Raw genomic sequence first — 16,751 nt, forward strand, 5'->3', positions numbered from 1 at the left:
GCAAAGCAACCAACATTTTTCTAGATGATCGTGACAAACTGGACACACATCAGGCCGGCGCTGCAGTAGTCCATACCGGTGAGGACGGCAGCGATGACGACAGAAGTGATACGAGTGATGATGGGGAAGAGTCTGTAGGCAACGCCATGGAGCTTGATACAGGTGATGAGCCCGAAAGTGGTCTAATGGACAATGGGGAAGGGTCTGCAGCTCGACGCGAAATCACGGAGCTGGATGAAGGTGACGAGTCTGACGTGGAGTACGACGACTATGGCTACTCTGGAATACAGGAGGTTGAAGGGGAAGTTTTTGATGAAGAAAAAGATGAGGACGGATACAGCGAGGATGGGGAAGGTTTTGAAGCCACTGAAGGTGATGAGGAGATTGATGACGAGCTGGGTGCAGAGGATGGTGAGGACAGTGATGAAGAGCTAGAGGGTTTTGATGAGTTCTGATCATGGTTGCATCCCTGACCCCGGAGGCACTCCAGTACTACCCTACCCAATACTATGTTTGCTTGATACATGTTCATCGTCCGCACAGTGGCCCAGGCAGGTCATTCAGCGCAGCACTCTTTCAATGGTCCGGATGTCCTGCATCACCCGGGCCTTAGGCCTTAAGACTCCTACTGGTATAGGACACACAACGTTGCAAGTATATATGCATACCTCCACACATCTGTTAGTAATTTACAAGCTTAACACATTTTTGCGTACGAGCTTTCATTCCGTACATGTCTGCTACGACTTGCATACACGTCACATTTTCAGACATACCTCCGCGCTTCTGTTGATTGCTGGACAAGCTTCGCACAATTCGTGTAGAAACTTTACATTTCAAACATAGCTGCTACTACTTGTATATGTGCTACAAATTGTACAATACCACATACCAGTCAGTTCGGGGTTTGTAAGCCGCACAAGGCAGAAACCGGCCATACATGCCAGTGCTTCTTTTGTTGATGTATAGTGCTGTATTCACCTCTCACTAAATTTACAGTGCTTGTCCTCTGCGTTCATACTACTAGTATGCATCTTGTGTGTCAGTCCTATATTGTTGCATTACCTCTAATTCATTCATCTATGTTGGTTTTCAGATGCAGTGTCAAATGTTGTCTCACTGCGTCAAGCTTCGACCTCACCCTGCCAAGTTTGATCCACTCTCTATACCCTGCACCAACACGTTGAGCCCCAACCATGGCATGTCAGAAGCCTCGTTTAGGCTGCGTCAAGCACTACTCACACCACGACAAGTTCTCCCAAATATCTTCGCAGTCTCTGTACTAATATCAACATCCACACACTATGCCGCGTCAAGGCCTACTACAGTGCCGCGTCAACCATAGCACATACCGCGTCAGTTGCCGCGTCAAACCTCCTTCATGCCGCGTCACAGGCGCGTCACGCCGCGTCAAACCTCGTCACTGCCGCGTCACCCGCGCGTCACGCCGCGTCAAACTTCATTCATGCCGCGTCACAAGTAGCACATGCCGCGTCAGACACCTCCACATGCCGCGTTAAACCTCACCACCTCAACTGTGATTTACACACTGTTCGTATAACTTAGGTATATTTTACTTGACATCTGTCATAATAATTGATATTCTAACAGTGTTCCTTTTCATCCTGACAGAATTAGACGTCGTACACTGTAATTGTCCATAGGCAGTAATGAATTTGTTTTACCAAGCATTGTCTCCTCTGGCCTAGAGAAGAAACCCTTATTATCGCGCAGATGGCCTGGGCTGATCTCACGATAAGCTATCCTACCAATAGCTTCGTGGCTGATGTCGACCTCGAGTGTCTGACCGCACTAGAAGCAAGGATGTTCGAGGATTCCGAAGAAGCAGGACCTGCAGGCAACCAGCAGTGGGGTTTGGATGCTGGCCAACATCACAGGCGATGGAATGTGTATCTCGGAATTCCTGATGAATGGGTTTCTGCAAGAGATTATAGCGAGAGTGAACTTGAAGTGAGGAAGACTTTACCTGCTCCGTTCGATAGATATCTAACTTATGTGATTGACAGCGCGGCCCCTTATTCAGTGATAACTCTGATGCTACATCTTTGGAGTCTGCAGACGAGCTATCCGAAGCTGTAGTTCCTTCTCTGCCGGCCGAAGAATGTCCGCCCGTTAAACGTCGATGTGCTCCACAGGCTCGAAGGGTCCAGAGAGGGAGGAAAAGAAAATAGTCATTGGCTTATGTATACCTAGTTGTACATGGCTCTGAGGCAAATAAAATAACAAAAGAATGGTCGTGAACTCATCCAACTTGATCTGGAAGTTGAATATAGAATATAGGAATGGCGCGTCAGTGGCCGCGTCAAGGATCGTTAGTGCCGCGTCAAGGCTCGTCAGTGCCGCGTCACATGCGCGTCACGCTGCGTCACGGCCGCGTCACGACCGCGGCAGGCGCGGCAGGACCGCGTCAAAATAGCTACGCCCGGCGGTACACGATTAGTAATCCTGACAGTAATTCAAAATTCAACTTGAAGACGCAAGTTGAATATCTGACTTTCTACTAGAATTTCTAGCTAGGCTAACTCGATATTCGGGAATCGGCACTGAATTCGACAGATAGCCTAGTAGGGTGTCGGATACTGCATCATTTGCCTCTTATCCATCCCAAAATCTGGAACTTCTCACTGTCCAGCACAAAGAGGCGGCGAGGCGTACCCATTGGGCAAACCATGTGCTCAGCGAATCACAATGATTTATCACTCGGGCCATTGATATGGTGGCATGCGTGTGATGTTGTCGTGTGACTCCGACGGTATTAGGAACGTCAAGCTAAGTCTGTAGAAGGGCGGACAGCCACTTGCGATAGGGCGGGTAATGCAGTAAGTCTTGTTGTGCCACTGAACTGCGCTTCAATGGCAATTGATATTGATCTGTCATTCGAACTGCTTGTGAACTTGACGAGAGCTGTGCTCGGTATGGCACAGGATCATCAATTGTCGATTATCCAGTCGTGCATCAATCGCGTGTACGCATTTCCATCTGTGTTCTGATGAGCACATCAAACTGCGGTACTTGCCAAATAACACTTTCCCGTCGGATGTCATATTGGTGGTACGTCACCAGCCGGCAGTGCTCAATTCCCCTCCGACGGTAGACAAATTGCGCCGGTCTTCGTTAACACTCCTGGGACCCTTTCGGGCCACATTCAATGATTACTGCGCCGATTACTTGAACAACACCTATATTTCACAGGTTGCAGCCGTGAAGGCTGTTAACGTTCCCGTAGATACCTTCCCTTCTTTTGGAAGGTCTATTGATGCTGGATCATCGCATTTAGGGTATATATAACCCTTGAGAGTTGCTGTATCTTGATATCACCTTCTAACACCCAAGCCTCCAGCATGCGATCTGCGAATATTTTGATCGTTGTCGCCTTCCTCATCGGCGCGGTGAGCGCAGGTCAGTAATATGTCAATATCTGTTGAACTTGATATTTAAATACATTAGCCAGCAGCAACAGCACAGTCGGTGTCGAAGCGCCGACGATAGTCTCCACGGTATTTAGTCAGTCCAAAATGTATCATCTTTTGGGTTGGGTCTAATCCATGTCATCCAGAATATGACCCAAGCAAAGCCGCAGCAATCGCGGCAGGCGTATTGTACTCCGTCGCCAGCCTATGCCTGTTCACCCGCTTATTTATGAATAAGGCATGGTGGGGACTTTGTCTCCCTATAGCCTCAACCTGTCAGTTCTCTCTGTCCACCTCGAGATACTTGTTGACTATTAAAACAGTGATGTCCGTTGGCTTTTTTATGCGCATACCCATGGCGACGAACCCAAATTCTCTCCCTATTTTCATGGCCCAACAACTCCTCACCTTGTTACCGCCTGCCGCATACCTCGCCTTCAATTACATCCTTTATGGGCGTTTCATCGTGCATTGTGTGGACAGACGCTACTCTTGGATAAAACCAGAGAAAGTTGCCCGGTACTTCGTTGTCAGCGATATCACGACATTCCTCATACAGGTTTGAAGTTAGACTGTTTGCCTTGTCACATGGAGGACTAATCACGACGTTGTGCAGGGTGGAGGTGGCGGTCTAGAGGCGTCGAGAAATACGACAAGTGCAAAGTTGGGCTCGGACATACTACTCGCCGGATTGATTCTTCAGACAGTCTCATTTGCGTTTTTTATGATACTGGTTGTCCATGCATGGCATTGTATCGTTCGCGACGGCCTTATGTTCCGCAAGGAGCCGTGGGGGCAAATTCTTTGGATATTGATGTTTTCTTCAACAGCCTACATGGTACGCCTTTCGCCCACACTTCATTCTCCATCTTCACTGATGTTACGCGATACAGATTCGCTGTATCTACCGTGTCACTGAGCTTGGTCAAGGAAATGGCGGCTATCTCCTCACACATGAAAGTAAGTGTTGAGTGGTACTGAAATTGAGGCGCTTGGTCTAACCCTTGCCCAAGTCTATTTTTACCTTCTCGACTCCCTGCCACTGTTGATTGGTATTTGCACATACATCATCTACTGGCCAACAAAGTATCTCGAAGCGTCGGTCAAGCCTGTCTATGATACTGAAATGACGGGACGGGTTTAGAGTTCTGTCGTCACTGCAATAATTCACTCGGGTGCGTGGACCGTACATAATACGCTCATAAGGACACTGGACTATATATGTTACAATAATCCGCTGCGATGCAACAATGTTCTGTAGATCGGTTCCTTGACCGCACAATATACTACACACTTATTATATGTTTGTGTTCGGAGGCTCGGAGCGAATAGGAAAGCAATTGCATGACATCATTGCGTTATGCCTTTAATGTACTCCATGCCGACAACGCCCGTAACCAGTGCAGGCGTACTAAAATTTTAAAGCTGAAACTCGAATGCTACTCCTGCAAGCGTCTTCTCCATATCCATCCTTACGATTTCGTCTCCTACAGCAATCTGCCAACAAACCAAGTCTAGATCTATGACTCAACGTGATAGTGGACACATGACATCACTACTACCGGACGGAATCGGCATACGGATGATGAGATCTTCAGACATGCTACAAGTCCGTGCACTCCATGTGAGGAAACACTTTCACATTTGCACATCAGAGCCCCTGACTGGCAGGTCGCTTGACTGGTCCCAAAGACCAAACTCCTCCCAGTCGCATACCCCACCGCATTTTTTGTGCAGCTGCTCATACAGCCGCATCGCATGTGTCTGATAGCCACACACGACGGCAAAGTCATAGCTTTTGCCTCTGCTACCATGGAAACACGGCATTCAACGCCAGGGCCGCTCGGTTCGAGCGGGGATCAGACTGGAGGCGCCTTGCGGGTTACCTTGTTGACACTTGGGGTATCGCCCGAGTTCCGACGACAAGGGATTGCACGCAGACTGGTACATGAAATCGTGCAGCGCCTAAGATCGTCTTGCGGCGCCTCCTGTCATGAATCACCTCCCGCCCCATCGCTCTCAGAGAGCGATTCGACTGATGCGGTGATTATATCCGCAGAAGTTGCGCACAACAATTCATCTGGACAATCTTTTTACTCCCACCTCGGGATGCAAAGACAACTAGAAGTGGATAAGCAGAGCGGATTTGGTTCGAAGGCACACACTTGCATGGTACTGGGGGTGATGAGAGCGGTTCCTGTTTCCTGAAGAATATTTTTCAGGGGATAGATGATGTTCTCTGCAGAGACAATATTCACGAGCGTTATCAAGGACGCGCTAGCATAAATTAGAAACTCGTAGTGAATTTATGTTCTCCATAATGATATCTGATGACATTTGTGTCTGCTTCTTGCTTCAACTAGAAGGGCACTATAAACGACAACAGCCTGTGATCTGGGGGTACATGATACCACCTGCAAATGGCAGTTAATGAACCGAACCTGACTCGGAGGCCTGCCAGATGATGGGTGAAGATCTGGCCCGGGGGTACATTCACCTGACCAAAGTCTTGAAGTCACGATAACATCCTGTTCAATCAGACACAAGCAGTTGGTAACAAAGAGTGTCCGAGAGGGAGTCTTATGGCAGGTTCATTGATCCAGAACATATGGGAGAGGGGAAAGTAGGGTGAGTCGGGAGAATGTCGAGATCCCACAACTCTCCCACTAGCTGGCATCATGAGAAAAAAAAACAAGCATCCTACTATGTTTGTATATCAAGCCCTGATCTGCTACGTTTCACTGCAACTCCTGTGATAAATAAATCACTTTCATCAGTAAAGATCCGCGTTGAGACCTGTGTTTCGCAGCGCCACGAATACATCTCGCTATGAAGCGTGATTGATGATCAGCTGCGTGATCTGCATCTGTTTCAGTCTGGTGCACGGCTGGGCCCTGGCCGCATGCAAGTTTTGTCAAATGACCACGGGAGTTCTGGGAGGTGCAAGGGCAACTCCGAGCGCGAAGTATGTGCAAACTCAAAAACCACGTTGGCATGTCCCAAAGCAGCTAGGGGAGTCTGAAAATAAGAGCGCCCCACTATAAAATCCATCACCCATTCTGTCTTTGTTATCAACCCGTTTCTTTTGAACTCTGATAGTTCAGGAAGGGCATTACTCGTCATCACACAATATCATGGCGGCAAAAGTTTACGTTGGGTACGTGGATGCTGCTTTGATCGTGTGGAGGAGCGATCTTACTGATGTCGGCATATCGATCAGGAATCTGAGTTGGAACACGACGGATGACTCCTTGAGACAGGTTAGTTCTTCTGCACGATTAGTCCGTCTTCGATGCTGATATCCACTTTACAGGCTTTCGGAGATTTTGGCAATGTTACTGATGTGCGCGATCTATTGAGGCGATCTCCCATCGTGGTCAAAGATAGACACCGATGATGGCAGATCGCCCATGGTTTTTTTTTTCTGCGACTAAAATTGTTATATGCGCTCCTGCTCGTTGCACGTTTGCGTTTTTTTAGGCCATCGTGATGAAGGACCGTGAAACTGGCCGCTCTCGTGGTTTTGGTTTCGTCACCTTCAACGGCAATGAAGAAGCCGAGGCAGCCATCGCAGGAATGAACGAACAAGAGCTTGATGGTCGCCGGCTTAGGGTTAACCTGGCCAATGCTAGACCCAGTGGTGGAGGAGGAGGCGGAGGCTACGGTGGAGGCGGAGGTGGAGGCTACGGCGGTGGCGGCCATGGCGGCGGTCACAGTGGCGGCGGCTACGGTGGCGGCGGATACAGTGGTGGTGGCGGCGGATACAACAGCGGTGGTTACGGCGGAGGCTACTGAGCCCTCCAATGGTTTTGTGTTTCAAGATTGGTCGGTGTCGCAATTCTGTATGATGTTCAAAGGTCGTGTTCATCCTCGCCAAGCTACGATATTTCCGCATGCATTACAGTATCTGTTTGATCATAACGCAACTTAAATACTCGGTCGAAATTTGTATCAAAACATGTGTTCTCGAGATTCCTTTACAAATTTAGTTTGAACGTGTGTGTCGGATCCTTAAGTTGCCAAGCATTTGCAAAGTTCAAGAAGACGGCCTCGAGGCTATTTTACCCGAGAAGCGGCTTAACTCCGTAATTCTCAGCGCGAATGATCAAAGCTTTGCCTACTATGACGGTCTAGGTTTATTGGCTCTGAAAAGGTAATACAGTGATCGAAAACGTGTAACGGGGACATTGGTGAGGCAGCTACGCAGCACTGACAAGACTCTCTACCGTACAGTTGTGTACTATGGCCCAGAAACAAGAAAATATCAAGTCAAACTTGAAGGCGGGTCGTCGAGGACTAATTCGTTTCCAAGATTAGTCCCTGGATGAAGGTTGCCGCCCGGTGCCACGCCGAGGCTAGGTAAAGCTAGTGGCCTTTTTTCGCCGGTCTTCTGGTCTTCGTTCACAACTCAGTGTTGAAGCAAGTCAGCATCTGAAACCGGGGATCGGTCGACGCAAGCAATTTGCCTTGTAGAACTCCTTGTGAACTGTGGCAGCTGTCAAGCGAGCGACGAGCTTACTTTGTTTTCATGAACATCCAAGCGATGGCCGACATGGTAAGTGGTCCACGACTGCTCTTGTATAATGCGTACCTTCTGTCAAATCACTGTGGTTTGGTCATGGCAAGACCATTGAAAGAGCAGATAGTGGACTTTGTGGTACAGAAGCTGTGCTGAACTGGTCCACAGAGCAAACAATTCCAAAATAGTGTGGACCTACAAGGACCTACTAAAATGGGACCTGTCTTTACACATTTTCCCGCACTTCATCTACGACGCGACCTTCCAGTTTTTCCTCTTAACTACAACATTCATCCTCCCATTCAGAGGAACTTTCATACTCCAAATCATCTCAAGCTCTACACTTTATACTACGCTCTTCACCCGTTGCACCCTATGCCAGGTCCAATTAGATCTAAAGGAAAAAGTCGCGTAACGAATGATGAAGACATCAAGCCTCCCCGCCCCCCCAACGCCTGGATCCTCTATCGCTCCGATAAGATAAAGGAGCTACCACCAGCAGAGCCTGGTCAACGGAGCAGAGCCCAGGCCGACGTTTCAAAACTTGTTTCTGACATGTGGCGAAAGGAGTCAGATGCAGTTAAGTTAGAGTATGAGCGGCTCGCAGACGCGAAGAAGGCGGAGCACCAGCGTAAATACCCTGATTATAGGTTCCAACCGATGAAGAAGGAGGAGAAGGAACGCATCAGGGAAGAAAAAAAGCAGCTCAAGGAACGGGCTCGCGAGAGGAAGAAAACTCGCGGTCGTGCAGACGCAGTCGCCGGGCCCTCACAGGAGCAACACGATGCAGTTGTACCACAGCCAATGCAAGAGCCCGACCCACAACAAGTCATGCCAGCGATGGCATATGCACCTCCTTACCCTCTCCCCGGTGTCATGCCTGTCCAGAACGTCCCCCCTCACATGCCTTATTACAATTACACCTTCCTCGACCCCGAAATGCAGTTTGGACTCACGGGTCCATCACCACCATTGTCAGCTATGTCATCGCCGAACCCTTCGTCTACTTCTGAATTTTCATCCCTCTCGGATGAACTTCTATTGCGGTTAGATGAGCTACCTCCAGTACGTATATCTCCCGTCCCAGATGCGCAACCCACACAGCAGCCTTACGGTGGTCTTCCTCCGTTCTTCCAGGCATTCCCCCCTCCCCATAACTCATACAATATGGAGTCTGCGCCTATGCAGCAATCGCAGGGTACCTATGGTGGATGGCAAGCTTCACAAGATCACATCGTATCGCAGCCGTCTGGTTCTGCAGCTGCCCAACAACCTACTCCCGGATGGGATGACTTTGATGCATCAAAGGTGACTTGTGACTACCAGCCCCAGGTATGTCGCTTGTCAACGCTATCGTCACCGTCACTAATTTTTTCATGTGCTACTCAGGATTTCTTGAACTTCGACCTTGCCGCTGCTAACAATTTGGGGACAATGCACGAGCTCGAAGGCTCACTTCAGGACATGATGTCATCTCCTGACCAGAACGGTGTCTTCGACGTTACAAAGATCAACTCTGGAGATGTCCCTGTTCAGCCTGAAGGCGACTTCGAAGTCGACATGGCCCCAAACCCTGACGCGCAGTCACAGGAATTTGAAAACTATTACAATAGTTTCGATATCGAGGCGGTACTTGCTGCATCATCACACGAACACGATCCCACCACCGTGAATCCTTCCGGCACCGTGAACCCCACAGACACTTTTATTGACCCGAAGCTTTCGGTGGACGACTTCGCATCGTTCTTCAAGCTTAACCCTGATGTTCAGGCTTATATGGCAGCGCAGCAACGGCAACGTCAGCCGAGTGCATTCACGCGCGACATGATGCAGTTCATCAACTTCGACGCGGGTGAAGGTGGACCGCAAAACGCTGTGGTGCCGCAGGTGGGCGCCCCTCCCCCTCCGCCACCACAAGGACAAGTGCCAATCTTCACACAGATGACGAACACTGCTGCTGTACCACAGTCTGGCTATGTTCCCCCTGCTGGTGCAGCATATTCGTCAACACGGCGGGTTGCTGCGAGTTGGAAGCCGTCTTATGCCATTCCTGACGATTCTGTCATCGACCCTGCTCTATTTTATTGACCAGAGCATTGGCTTGCTAGCGGCCTTGCGTGATGAGTTCAAGAAGAAAACCGTCAGTACTTCCCCCTCCTCCCATTTCCAATAGTGTTATTGATCTCGCTTTCTTGTACTATAGATTGCTCGACTGGATCGCATCGTTCATTATTTTTTCCCCAGAGATATCATCATCACCGCGGTATCAGCCGCTCCCATGTGATATCCAGAGCGCTTGTTAATTATATCATGCGCGCCTTGCCGCGCATATACCCACGCATCATCTACAATCAATCCCATCATTTCCGCATTGCTGACATTTTGCTTGCATTCCATATTTCTATTGCTATCTTCACTCCATCATATCATCCAAGTAACATATACCATGTTCTCATTTGTTCCCCAATGGTTTCCTATAATCCCATAGTCCCGCCTACTTCATCGAACTACGAAACACATCAAAATGGCAGTATTCTTTCGCCGGATGTGTACTTTTTTCTTGTTCAGTGTACAATATATACCGTTACGCGTTACGAACTTTCACGATCTAGCTAGGTTGCATATGCACATAATAGAATAAAATTTGGGCGTTCTTTCGCTGGCTGGTATTCTGGGCGTGTAAACTCCGCGACAAAACCCTTGTTGCGATGTCTCTCTCAGGAAAACAATAGGGTTCGAATGTACGAAATCGACGGGATCATACAGCATTGCCTATCGTGCCGTTGTCCCGCTAGTTGGTCCAATATTTAATTATATCGTGCAGGGACGTCGGGAAATTGCGTGGCTTGTTGAAGTTTTCTGGGGGTTTTGCATTCAAGCGATTTCAGGGCTTCGAAAGGACAATGAGATTTTGTTATCTCGGGAACTTGTTGGGGATCAAAGCGGGCGAAGAACTGCAGATGCTTATAACCTCAAAAGGCTTGGTCCTCGCAGCCCTTCATCAAGGTTGCGATTGCGTGGTATTATCACGTAGGCTCGGAACCAGCCTAGTACTAGCGTATGTCAGACTGGTCATGGGTCTCGTTATCACGTCGATTGCTAACATCTTTCAGTCATAACTAGTATCTTTCATATCTGCAGGTATCAAGAAGGCACAGGCGGAAGACCCGTTGCCAATGCGATGGGGAGAATAACGATTTTCTCCTTGTCCCACTGCATCATAACAATCTCCGAATCAGCGCCCAAGCATCAATCACATCGGATTCGTAACAACCAAGACACGCACCACATCAGCTGTATAATAAAGATCCTCCTCCACGATCTTACGCACGGCATCGATGGTTTCGCCCTCGTAGATCAAGCACGATCCGACGAACTTTATGTCTGCTGCAGCTGCATTAACAGATTCGGGCGTCAAGAGCCCTCCGCCGACCCCTGTCAGATTTCAAAGTGCTTGAGCGCCAGATATCCAGCTCGTGCTGAACTTACGTAGGATGCCTTGATTGATGAGTTTCTTGGCGTTCTCGAGGTGGGCAGGTCTTACTGCTAGTCTTCGTTCGAGAGCACCCTCGTCGGTGTAGTCGGGTGCCCAGACGACGAAATTCAGTAGGGATGGCGTTGAGGACATTCTTCTCTTGTGGATGTAGCTGTAGATGCTTCGCTGCGGGATGATCTTGAGAGCTCGTGTCGTTTCGCGGTCGATGATAAGTCGATTAGTAGAAGAGCGGGCCTGTTCGGACCGATTGACGTTCCATTGGCCAAGGTCACCTGCATCCGTTGTCCTCCCAGCTTTCAGGCCGCCAGCATTATTGACACCCTGTTTTAATTGTCTTGCTGACACTCGTTTTTTTAATTGGTTCAGGGTGGGATAACTGGGCTAGTTTTGGATGTATATCCTGCAGCTGCTAGGTGAACAAGGAGTCCGTCTTCCACTATCAGGTGATCGATGAGGACAGACCGTGGTATGCTCTTAGATGCATCGTAGTACTGAAAATAACTTACTTGCCTTGACTCTAACAGATTCATTCACAGCTAGCACCCTCACTATACTGCAGTCATACTCATACTCCAGTCCGCTCTGAGCTAGATACGTCATGCACGTCCACCTTCATTCAGATCGAAATGACACCGCTCGCTTCATATCTTCCAAACATCCACCATTACACGGTCTGGAAAACAGACTGCACCGACGAAGTTACCCTCGTGCGTCGCATGGCTATTCGTCCCAAGCACCTGTATGAGCTAAGAAGCTCGTCGGACGAGGAGACATCATATGGGGCCACCATTTTCGAGTCTGAGCAGCTGAGCCTTCGATGTCTCACTGACAATCTCACCACACCTTCCGGTTACGTCCGTGCCAGGTACAGATTCAGATCACGAATCGAACTTTGCGATAGGAGGTATTTGAACGTGCCTGAGCTGGGATTATGTAATCCATTAGGCGACGAGAGAGGACCGAGGTCTAGTCACAAACGAAAGGGGTAAATATTTGATATTGCGAAAACTAGGCGGAGGCAAATCAGGATAGCAGCCGAGGAAGATAACTTATCTGCATAGGCAATAGACCAATTACAAATACGAAACTTTGAACAGTAAAAGGGTATAATGTTCTTTCGATACAGAACACAGATAAATTCCATATTCATGGCACGAGCCGCTTGTAAAACCAACAGCGTTGAAACTAGCACAGGAAAACTCACTGAACATGCAATACGTGAGTGAATTCCAAGGATACCTCCGGCAACATTGTCTGGATACTTGACCTCGGAAGGAGAAACTACTTCACCGGCTTTGTGTATCTCCTCGAATGTCATTCCAGTCGGCAGCATCAGAATTTCATGAAAGTGAACATCATCGGTATTATTTTCTCTTTGGACCATGTTCGGAATATAACTTATTCAGGTACCTGACCTCCCAAGAAACTTCTCCTGCTCCCTACTACATAGCACCCAACAGAGATTCCCGTGCTACGCGCAACGGTGAATACGAAGATAAACAAGTGATCACATAAGTTTCAAGTGGCGAGCAATCTATAGGCTTCATATATAGTATCGACATGTATCTACCTCTTTCTTGTCGATTTTTACTGGGACTTAGGCCTCAGGCCTCAGGAGTCAGTACCTAGGAGTTCGTTGTGAAATTTGGTCTAATTCTCGAAGAAATACTCGATACCTCACTCTGCGGCAGAAACGATAGTTCTGCTATGTGGTGAGTCAATTAAATCCACGAAAACTACTGATACTTACGCAAACGCCCGAAGGACAGCTCAGGCATATTCCTTTGACCCAACACGCGGGGGGGCATCCATCGGAGTCACCGCCATCAATGGACCTAGCAGAGATTGATGATGCCGAAGCAGCAGCGACGGCGAGGATAATCGCAAAGGTGAAACGCATTGTGTATGAGGATGTGATATGGGATCAAATAATTCTGAAGGAGTTAGTAGGAATACAACTTTCTTTTATATGCTGGATAATGTCCCTTATGGCTTTCAGAACCTATCCACCGTTGGTCCACCGGAATCCCTTTACTAGCATCGCGTCAGCGAATGAATGTACAAGCTTTGAAGGTTTCCCGACATTCTCGCGTGGTTGTGCCGCATTCGACCCACATGATATTCGTAATGCTGACTAGTATTCAGTCAAACCGTCAGTGGCAGTGTCGTTTAATTGCTACGTGGTTAAGTGCTATAAGCGCTAGGCAGTAAGTAGGTAATAAAAATGGTATATGTGCGAGTAGGATATATATGAACAATAAGTGTGGTACTTTAGCAGATTTGATTATTGCATCTCGACAGGCTTGGCACCATGCTGCTTTATGCCAGGCATCATTCCCATACATGACACGTCACACCCTTCGTCGAGTCAAATTCAGACCAAGACTAATCACCGGGATCATACACCATTGCCTATCGTGCAGAGACATCGGGGAATTGCGTGGCTTGAAGTAGCATCTTTCATTCATAAGTGTATCTTTAATATTTGCAGATATTAAGAAGGCACAGGCGGAAGGCCTGTTGCCAATGCGATGGGGTCCGGGAGAATAATGATTTTCTCCTTGTCCCATTGCATCATGGCAATCTCCGAATCAGCGCCCATTGAAAGCATTAATCACATCGTAACAGTCAAGATACGCACGGCATCGATGATTTCGCCCTCGTATATCCAACGAACTTTATGTCTGCTGCAGCTGCATCGACGGATTCGGGCGTCAAGAGCCCTCCGCCGACCCCTGTCATATTTCAAAGTGCTTGAACGCCAGATATCCAGCTCGTGCTGAACTTACAGTAGGATGCCTTGACTGATGAGTTTCTTGGCGTTCTAGAGGTGGGCAGGTCTTACTGCTAGTCTTCGTTCGAGAGCACCCTCGTCGATGTAGTCGCGTGCCCAGACGACGAATTTCGGTAGGGATGGCGTTGAAGACATTCTTCTCTTGTGGGTGTAGCTGTAGATGCTTCGCTGCGGGATGATCTTGAGAGCTCGTGTCGTTTCGCGGTCGATGATAAGTCGGTTGGTGGAAGAGCGGGCATGAGTTCGGACCGATTGACGTTCCATTGGCCGAGGTCACCTGCATCCGTTGTCCTCCCAGCTTTCAGGCCGCCAGCATTATTGACACCCTGTTTAAGCTGTCTTGCTGACACTCGTTTTTTTTATTGGTTCAGGGTGGGCTAGTTTCGCATGTATATCCTGCAGCTGCTAGGATGAACAAGGAGTCCGTCTTCCACTATCAGGTGATCGCACGAGGAGACATCAGATGGGGCTACCATTTCCGAGTCGAAAATCACTAACAATCTCACCACACCTAGATATCAGTGAAACCTTCCAGTCAGGTCCGTGCCAGGTGTCACGAATCGAACTTTGTGATAGGAGGTATTTGAACGTGCCTGAAAATTCAGAGCTGGGATTAATCCATTAGGAAATAGTGACGACGAGAAGACATCTCAAGGACCGAGATCTAGTCACAAACGAAAGGGGTAAATATTTGATATTGCGAAAACTAGGCGGGATTCCGAGGCAAATGATTGTAGATTTCAAGGATACAGCCGAGGAAGACGAATTATCCGTCGATGGCCTAGAGCATGGGCAATAGATGTACAATTACAAATACGAAACTTTGAGGAACAGTCGTATAACGAAACGGCATCATGTTCTTTCACTACAGAACACAGATGAAAGTTGTGGTTTGCGCGTCAGGTAATGGAGAGTATTTACCAAGGTGCATACAGCCTACTCTGGGGGTTCCTGAAGGGCTTATAGACATATGCTACTCAAGCCAACTTGAAGAGGCTTCGCGAAGCAAATTCTACAAAAACGTAAACCAACAACGCTGAAACTTAGCACAGGAAAGCTCACTGAATATGTCATAGGTGAGTGAATTCCAAGGATACCTCCGCCAACGTTGTCCGGATAATTGACCTCGGAAGGAGAAACTTCTTCACCGGCTTTATGCATCTCCTCAAATGTCATTCGAGTTGGCAGCATCGGGATTTCATGAAAGTGAACATCATCAATATTGTTTTCTCTTTGGACCATGTTCGGAATATGACTTATTTATGTACCTGACCTCCTAAGAAACTTCTCCTGCTCCCTACATAGCACCCAACGAGAATTCCTGTGCTACACGCAACTGCCAGTTGACACGTGTACATGCTCATGGAGAATAATTGAAGTCGTGTTCGTTCCTGCGTCAGAGTCACCTATAAGCCTAGCGTGGTGTTCTCGAACGTCGAGGATGAGGCTTGGACAGAGTACAAACATCTGCACCATAGCGATGATGACAGAAATGCCAGAATATATGATGACTCCCATGGAATCTGAGTCCTATAAAATGATGAATAGCAGTCGCATGCAGTGAACGATCGGCATACCGCGATTTTTGGAGCATGCAAGATGCAGCAAAAAAACTGGTTCGTGCGGAACTTTAGCGACAATGATAACCAAGTCAAATTATGAGTTGACCTTCTAAAGTAAAACACGTGAGATTTTATTAACTCTCTGAGACAGTCCCCAAGGGTCGATGTTCTGAGTCGTCGCAAGCCTGAGTCACGGAATTGTTTTACAGAAATCCAGACGGCAAGACACAATGCGAGGACCTCCCATACAGTGCTGAGTATATAGATCACCAACACCAGGTTTGGGTCACCCTTGGAGCTGTGAGTGCACTGATAGGTGCCGGAGAGGATGGGCTCCTCTACATGTTCATCGGGTCAGTCTGATTCTTTCATACATGACGGCAACTTACCCCCTGAAGTATTGCTGAGCCATACTCCAGCGACCGCTGCAGAGGTGATGGTGACAGCCAGGAAGATTGCGATGAGAAAAATAAGTATATTTTCGATCCTTGATACATGGCATATAACCGAACAATCATGATAGCTGACATCATGTGTCAGTCGACATCATTGAGGTATTGCAACTGAGTCGCTCACCACCCAGAATAGCAGTCACGATCACATTTGCTGGATTTAGTGTGAAGCTAGTAATACTGCCTGAAATGCCCGTTCAGTGCTTCGTAGAACCCAGACATTCAAAAGGAACTTACACCTCTTACAGTCATTATATTGAACCGACAGCCCGGTAGGGAATGTCACTCACTCCTTGTACGTAGGCAGGTAATTAGGAGGGGTAATAACAGACATCAGCGCAGAATACTCACTACATCTGTCTGCGATACTGTCGGGAGGTTCCCTGTATTTCGTCGGTCAAAGGCAACTGTACTGTATGCAAGGAGACATACACAATATGTTGTTGCTGATGGTGAGTGGTAGGTTATTAGCAGCGCCATAACGTTAACTTCAACCA

General features: G+C 48.1%; 7 protein-coding genes across 7 annotated transcripts; 5 read left to right on the top strand and 2 right to left on the bottom strand.

Moving 5' to 3' along the window:
* Positions 1 to 1,522: 1,522 nt before the first annotated feature.
* Positions 1,523 to 2,271, top strand: F5891DRAFT_1014435 (uncharacterized protein). The gene is made up of 3 exons (XM_041360834.1): positions 1,523 to 1,551; positions 1,760 to 1,970; positions 2,024 to 2,271. Exons 2-3 carry the CDS (start codon positions 1,825 to 1,827, stop codon positions 2,190 to 2,192), a joined length of 315 nt encoding a protein of 104 aa, XP_041229949.1. The 5' UTR covers positions 1,523 to 1,551; positions 1,760 to 1,824; the 3' UTR covers positions 2,193 to 2,271.
* Positions 2,272 to 3,360: 1,089 nt separating this feature from the next.
* Positions 3,361 to 4,733, top strand: F5891DRAFT_1014449 (RTA1 like protein-domain-containing protein; the record flags this gene model as incomplete). The annotated part of the gene is made up of 7 exons (XM_041360835.1): positions 3,361 to 3,420; positions 3,469 to 3,525; positions 3,578 to 3,706; positions 3,755 to 3,990; positions 4,048 to 4,269; positions 4,325 to 4,391; positions 4,445 to 4,733. Coding segments are annotated over 7 exons (902 nt in total), but the record flags the coding sequence as incomplete, so codon positions are not given.
* Positions 4,734 to 4,816: 83 nt separating this feature from the next.
* F5891DRAFT_1014451 (acyl-CoA N-acyltransferase) lies at positions 4,817 to 5,813 on the top strand. Its single transcript, XM_041360836.1, has 2 exons — positions 4,817 to 5,055; positions 5,124 to 5,813. Exons 1-2 carry the CDS (start codon positions 4,954 to 4,956, stop codon positions 5,637 to 5,639), a joined length of 618 nt encoding a protein of 205 aa, XP_041229951.1. The 5' UTR covers positions 4,817 to 4,953; the 3' UTR covers positions 5,640 to 5,813.
* A 616-nt stretch (positions 5,814 to 6,429) lies between these two features.
* F5891DRAFT_1171016 (RNA-binding domain-containing protein) lies at positions 6,430 to 7,444 on the top strand. Its single transcript, XM_041365525.1, has 4 exons — positions 6,430 to 6,588; positions 6,652 to 6,691; positions 6,745 to 6,774; positions 6,912 to 7,444. The coding sequence occupies exons 1-4, from the start codon at positions 6,566 to 6,568 to the stop codon at positions 7,224 to 7,226; spliced, it is 408 nt and encodes a 135-aa protein (XP_041229952.1). The 5' UTR covers positions 6,430 to 6,565; the 3' UTR covers positions 7,227 to 7,444.
* A 744-nt stretch (positions 7,445 to 8,188) lies between these two features.
* F5891DRAFT_42806 (uncharacterized protein) lies at positions 8,189 to 10,077 on the top strand. The gene is made up of 2 exons (XM_041371789.1): positions 8,189 to 9,282; positions 9,340 to 10,077. Exons 1-2 carry the CDS (start codon positions 8,326 to 8,328, stop codon positions 10,036 to 10,038), a joined length of 1,656 nt encoding a protein of 551 aa, XP_041229953.1. The 5' UTR covers positions 8,189 to 8,325; the 3' UTR covers positions 10,039 to 10,077.
* A 990-nt stretch (positions 10,078 to 11,067) lies between these two features.
* Positions 11,068 to 11,825, bottom strand: F5891DRAFT_42829 (uncharacterized protein). The gene is made up of 3 exons (XM_041371790.1): positions 11,440 to 11,825; positions 11,237 to 11,385; positions 11,068 to 11,163 (listed from the first exon to the last, which is right to left on the bottom strand). The coding sequence occupies exons 1-3, from the start codon at positions 11,576 to 11,578 to the stop codon at positions 11,095 to 11,097; spliced, it is 357 nt and encodes a 118-aa protein (XP_041229954.1). The 5' UTR covers positions 11,579 to 11,825; the 3' UTR covers positions 11,068 to 11,094.
* Positions 11,826 to 13,940: 2,115 nt separating this feature from the next.
* On the bottom strand, positions 13,941 to 14,554 carry F5891DRAFT_1207327 (uncharacterized protein; the record flags this gene model as incomplete). The annotated part of the gene is made up of 4 exons (XM_041369062.1): positions 14,292 to 14,554; positions 14,236 to 14,270; positions 14,088 to 14,181; positions 13,941 to 14,030 (listed from the first exon to the last, which is right to left on the bottom strand). The coding sequence occupies exons 1-4, from the start codon at positions 14,502 to 14,504 to the stop codon at positions 13,941 to 13,943; spliced, it is 432 nt and encodes a 143-aa protein (XP_041229955.1). The 5' UTR covers positions 14,505 to 14,554.
* Positions 14,555 to 16,751: the final 2,197 nt, after the last annotated feature.

The sequence above is a fragment of the Suillus fuscotomentosus genome, assembly GCF_016647785.1.
Source record: "Suillus fuscotomentosus strain FC203 chromosome Unknown F5891scaffold_10, whole genome shotgun sequence".
NCBI lineage: Eukaryota > Fungi > Basidiomycota > Agaricomycetes > Boletales > Suillaceae > Suillus > Suillus fuscotomentosus.

Bases quoted from the DNA above. Each gene is read 5' to 3' on its own strand.
- F5891DRAFT_1014451 (XM_041360836.1), top strand. From the start codon at position 4,954: ATGACTCAACGTGATAGTGGACACATGACATCACTACTACCGGACGGA. The intron at 5,056-5,123 runs GTGAGGAAACAC...CTGGTCCCAAAG, and splicing joins TACAAGTCCGTGCACTCCAT to ACCAAACTCCTCCCAGTCGC.
- F5891DRAFT_42829 (XM_041371790.1), bottom strand. From the start codon at position 11,578: ATGTCCTCAACGCCATCCCTACTGAATTTCGTCGTCTGGGCACCCGAC. The intron at 11,386-11,439 runs GTAAGTTCAGCA...GAAATCTGACAG, and splicing joins CATCAATCAAGGCATCCTAC to GGGTCGGCGGAGGGCTCTTG. The intron at 11,164-11,236 runs GTGCGTGTCTTG...GTTATGATGCAG, and splicing joins TTTATTATACAGCTGATGTG to TGGGACAAGGAGAAAATCGT.
- F5891DRAFT_1171016 (XM_041365525.1), top strand. From the start codon at position 6,566: ATGGCGGCAAAAGTTTACGTTGG. The intron at 6,692-6,744 runs GTTAGTTCTTCT...TCCACTTTACAG, and splicing joins CGGATGACTCCTTGAGACAG to GCTTTCGGAGATTTTGGCAA. The intron at 6,775-6,911 runs GTGCGCGATCTA...GCGTTTTTTTAG, and splicing joins ATTTTGGCAATGTTACTGAT to GCCATCGTGATGAAGGACCG.
- F5891DRAFT_42806 (XM_041371789.1), top strand. From the start codon at position 8,326: ATGCCAGGTCCAATTAGATCTAAAGGAAAAAGTCGCGTAACGAATGAT. The intron at 9,283-9,339 runs GTATGTCGCTTG...TGTGCTACTCAG, and splicing joins CTTGTGACTACCAGCCCCAG to GATTTCTTGAACTTCGACCT.
- F5891DRAFT_1014435 (XM_041360834.1), top strand. From the start codon at position 1,825: ATGTTCGAGGATTCCGAAGAAGCAGGACCTGCAGGCAACCAGCAGTGG. The intron at 1,971-2,023 runs AGTGAGGAAGAC...CTTATGTGATTG, and splicing joins TATAGCGAGAGTGAACTTGA to ACAGCGCGGCCCCTTATTCA.